Source organism: Silene latifolia, chromosome 2 (assembly GCF_048544455.1).
Source record: "Silene latifolia isolate original U9 population chromosome 2, ASM4854445v1, whole genome shotgun sequence".
Lineage (NCBI taxonomy): Eukaryota > Viridiplantae > Streptophyta > Magnoliopsida > Caryophyllales > Caryophyllaceae > Silene > Silene latifolia.
Window position 1 is genome coordinate 149,324,031 of NC_133527.1, and position 2,154 is coordinate 149,326,184.

At 39.6% G+C, this 2,154-nt stretch overlaps 1 protein-coding gene across 1 annotated transcript; it reads right to left on the bottom strand.

Annotated features, from left to right (window-relative positions):
- Positions 1 to 847: 847 nt before the first annotated feature.
- On the bottom strand, positions 848 to 2,154 carry LOC141630677 (protein At-4/1-like). Its single transcript, XM_074443451.1, has one exon. It carries the CDS (start codon positions 2,035 to 2,037, stop codon positions 1,180 to 1,182), a length of 858 nt encoding a protein of 285 aa, XP_074299552.1. The 5' UTR covers positions 2,038 to 2,154; the 3' UTR covers positions 848 to 1,179.

Consider the following 2,154-nt stretch of genomic DNA (forward strand, 5'->3'; position numbering starts at 1 on the left):
CATTGTAATGTATGGTATCATCATCACTGTTTAAGCTATCGCACTCATCTTAGAATAGCACGTTCACCTCCAAAAGCAGATTGCCTTACAGAATTAGTCAAGGCAATACAACATATTGGAGTAGACCGAGTAGTACATAACAGAGTGAGTTCCTACTTGAGTTTACGACACTTCACGTTAGTCGACCTTTATTCCTTGAGCTTAACCTCTACTCGAGATTTTCTCCAAGTGACGGAATCTATAAAGTAATGTGATTAATACAAATGTCAAAGCTATTTTCAGTGGCTAATGGGAATGAGATGACAATACCAAAATGTAATTATACCCTGAAAGAGGAGCATCCTCGGAGAAGTAATTAAAGATTGCGTCAAGAATCTGAATCTAACAAAATGCAAGGTAGTTATAGTATAATTGCACAACTGGAGAGCTTAAACATGAATCCCAAATGACAGGATTTTGATAACTGATCAAAAACTTGGATCATTTGCAGAATGCTTATAAGGAAGCTCCAACTCGCACTCCTTGGGAGTACGGGAGTCGGAGCTGGCCATAGTCAAATGACCCATACGGCCATAACTGAAAACACGGCGAACTATAAAGGGTTCAATTTAAGCCTTCTTGGCAAGAGCATTACTAGAGAAAGCTATTAATAGGCCACTCTCAAGCAACACAATTAAGTAGCAGGAGCATGATAATCCAAACAATTAAAGGTACTGTTACTAGATTGATGAGGGACAAAATAGACGTGTCCTTGAATGGATTACTCGTAAACAGTTTCGCCATCAATGTCCTGTGACGCTGATAAGCTCTCTTGGGGTTTAAATGACATCGTCAAAGACAGTGGCTTTCACAAACAATAGGAATCTGGTATCCACCTTTCATTAACCACTCCAAAGACAAGCATGCTTACATTGACACCAACAACATATGAAAGAAATTCAATAATCAAACTGGTAAAGTATCAAGTAACTAAACTACCCACAAACACATGTCACAAATCGAAAAATCAACATACAGATGTCAGCTAGCTTAGCTCATACTCATGATCGGGTTCAAAACCCGTCAATAACAAAACTACCTCTCCTCTATGGCTCCATTTCTACACCAAAAATCAACTAATTCAATTACCTTGCAAATCAAATTCACCTTCAAGACAACAACAAATGATGATTATTAAAACTAACCCTCTTGACAAACTTTCACCTGTCTTCTAAGCACCTCATTCTCCTTCCTCAACTTCATCATCTTCTGTTTCATCATCTCCAGCTGTTTATCAGAAGTCCAAACATGATTATCACTCATTTTCGTCCTCGTAACCAGCAACTCCTTCTCCAAATCCCTAACCTTCTTACTCATTTCCCCCTTTTCTTGCTGTTCAACATAAACACAGTCCTTCAAATCTTCAACTTCTTCCTTCCACTTCACCTCCACTTCCTTCAATTTTTTTCGCGTCGTTATCAATTCATGATGCAGCTGATATATCGTCGCTTCGTCTTCTCTCTTTTGCCCCGAAATCTCCTCAATTTTCGCGCCCAAATCCCTAACCTTCTTCTCGTACATTTTCTTCATCATTTCCATAGCATTCCGATTATCTTCGTCTTTTTTCAACAATCCGTCGTTCAATCTCTTCAATTCCTCTCTCTTTTGCTTCAAAATCTCCCCAATTTCCACCTCCAAATCCCTAACTTTCTCTTCGTTGATTCTCTTCATCGATTCAACAGCATTCCGATGATCTTCCTCTTTCCTGAGCAATTCTTCGTTCAATCTCGTCAATTCCTCTTTCGAACTACTGGAATCACCGCGGTTTTGAATTTCACTGAGCAGATTATTTAGGGTTTCGAGGTGAAGATTCTTCAATCGTTGATTTTCTTGCTTGAGAGTGGAGCATGTGAGCTCGATCGATTGGCGATTACTGATTTCGGCATTGTAATTTGATTTTAGGGTTTCGATTCGGTGAAATCCGTTGATGAAATCGTCGGAAATTTGATCGGCAAGTGTCAGAAGTTTCTCCATTTCTTCGTCGCTTGTTCCCGCCATTTTCCCCTTCTTTTGGTTCTGTTAGTACGTAGAACTGTAGGAATATTTGCCTTACTTTGTACAAAAAATCGTAGGAGTGCCGGCTGCCGAGAAGGGCAGAATATGGATCGGGTATTT

Excerpts from the sequence above, each read along its gene's own strand:
- LOC141630677 (XM_074443451.1), bottom strand. The coding sequence starts at position 2,037 with ATGGCGGGAACAAGCGACGAAGAAATGGAGAAACTTCTGACACTTGCC.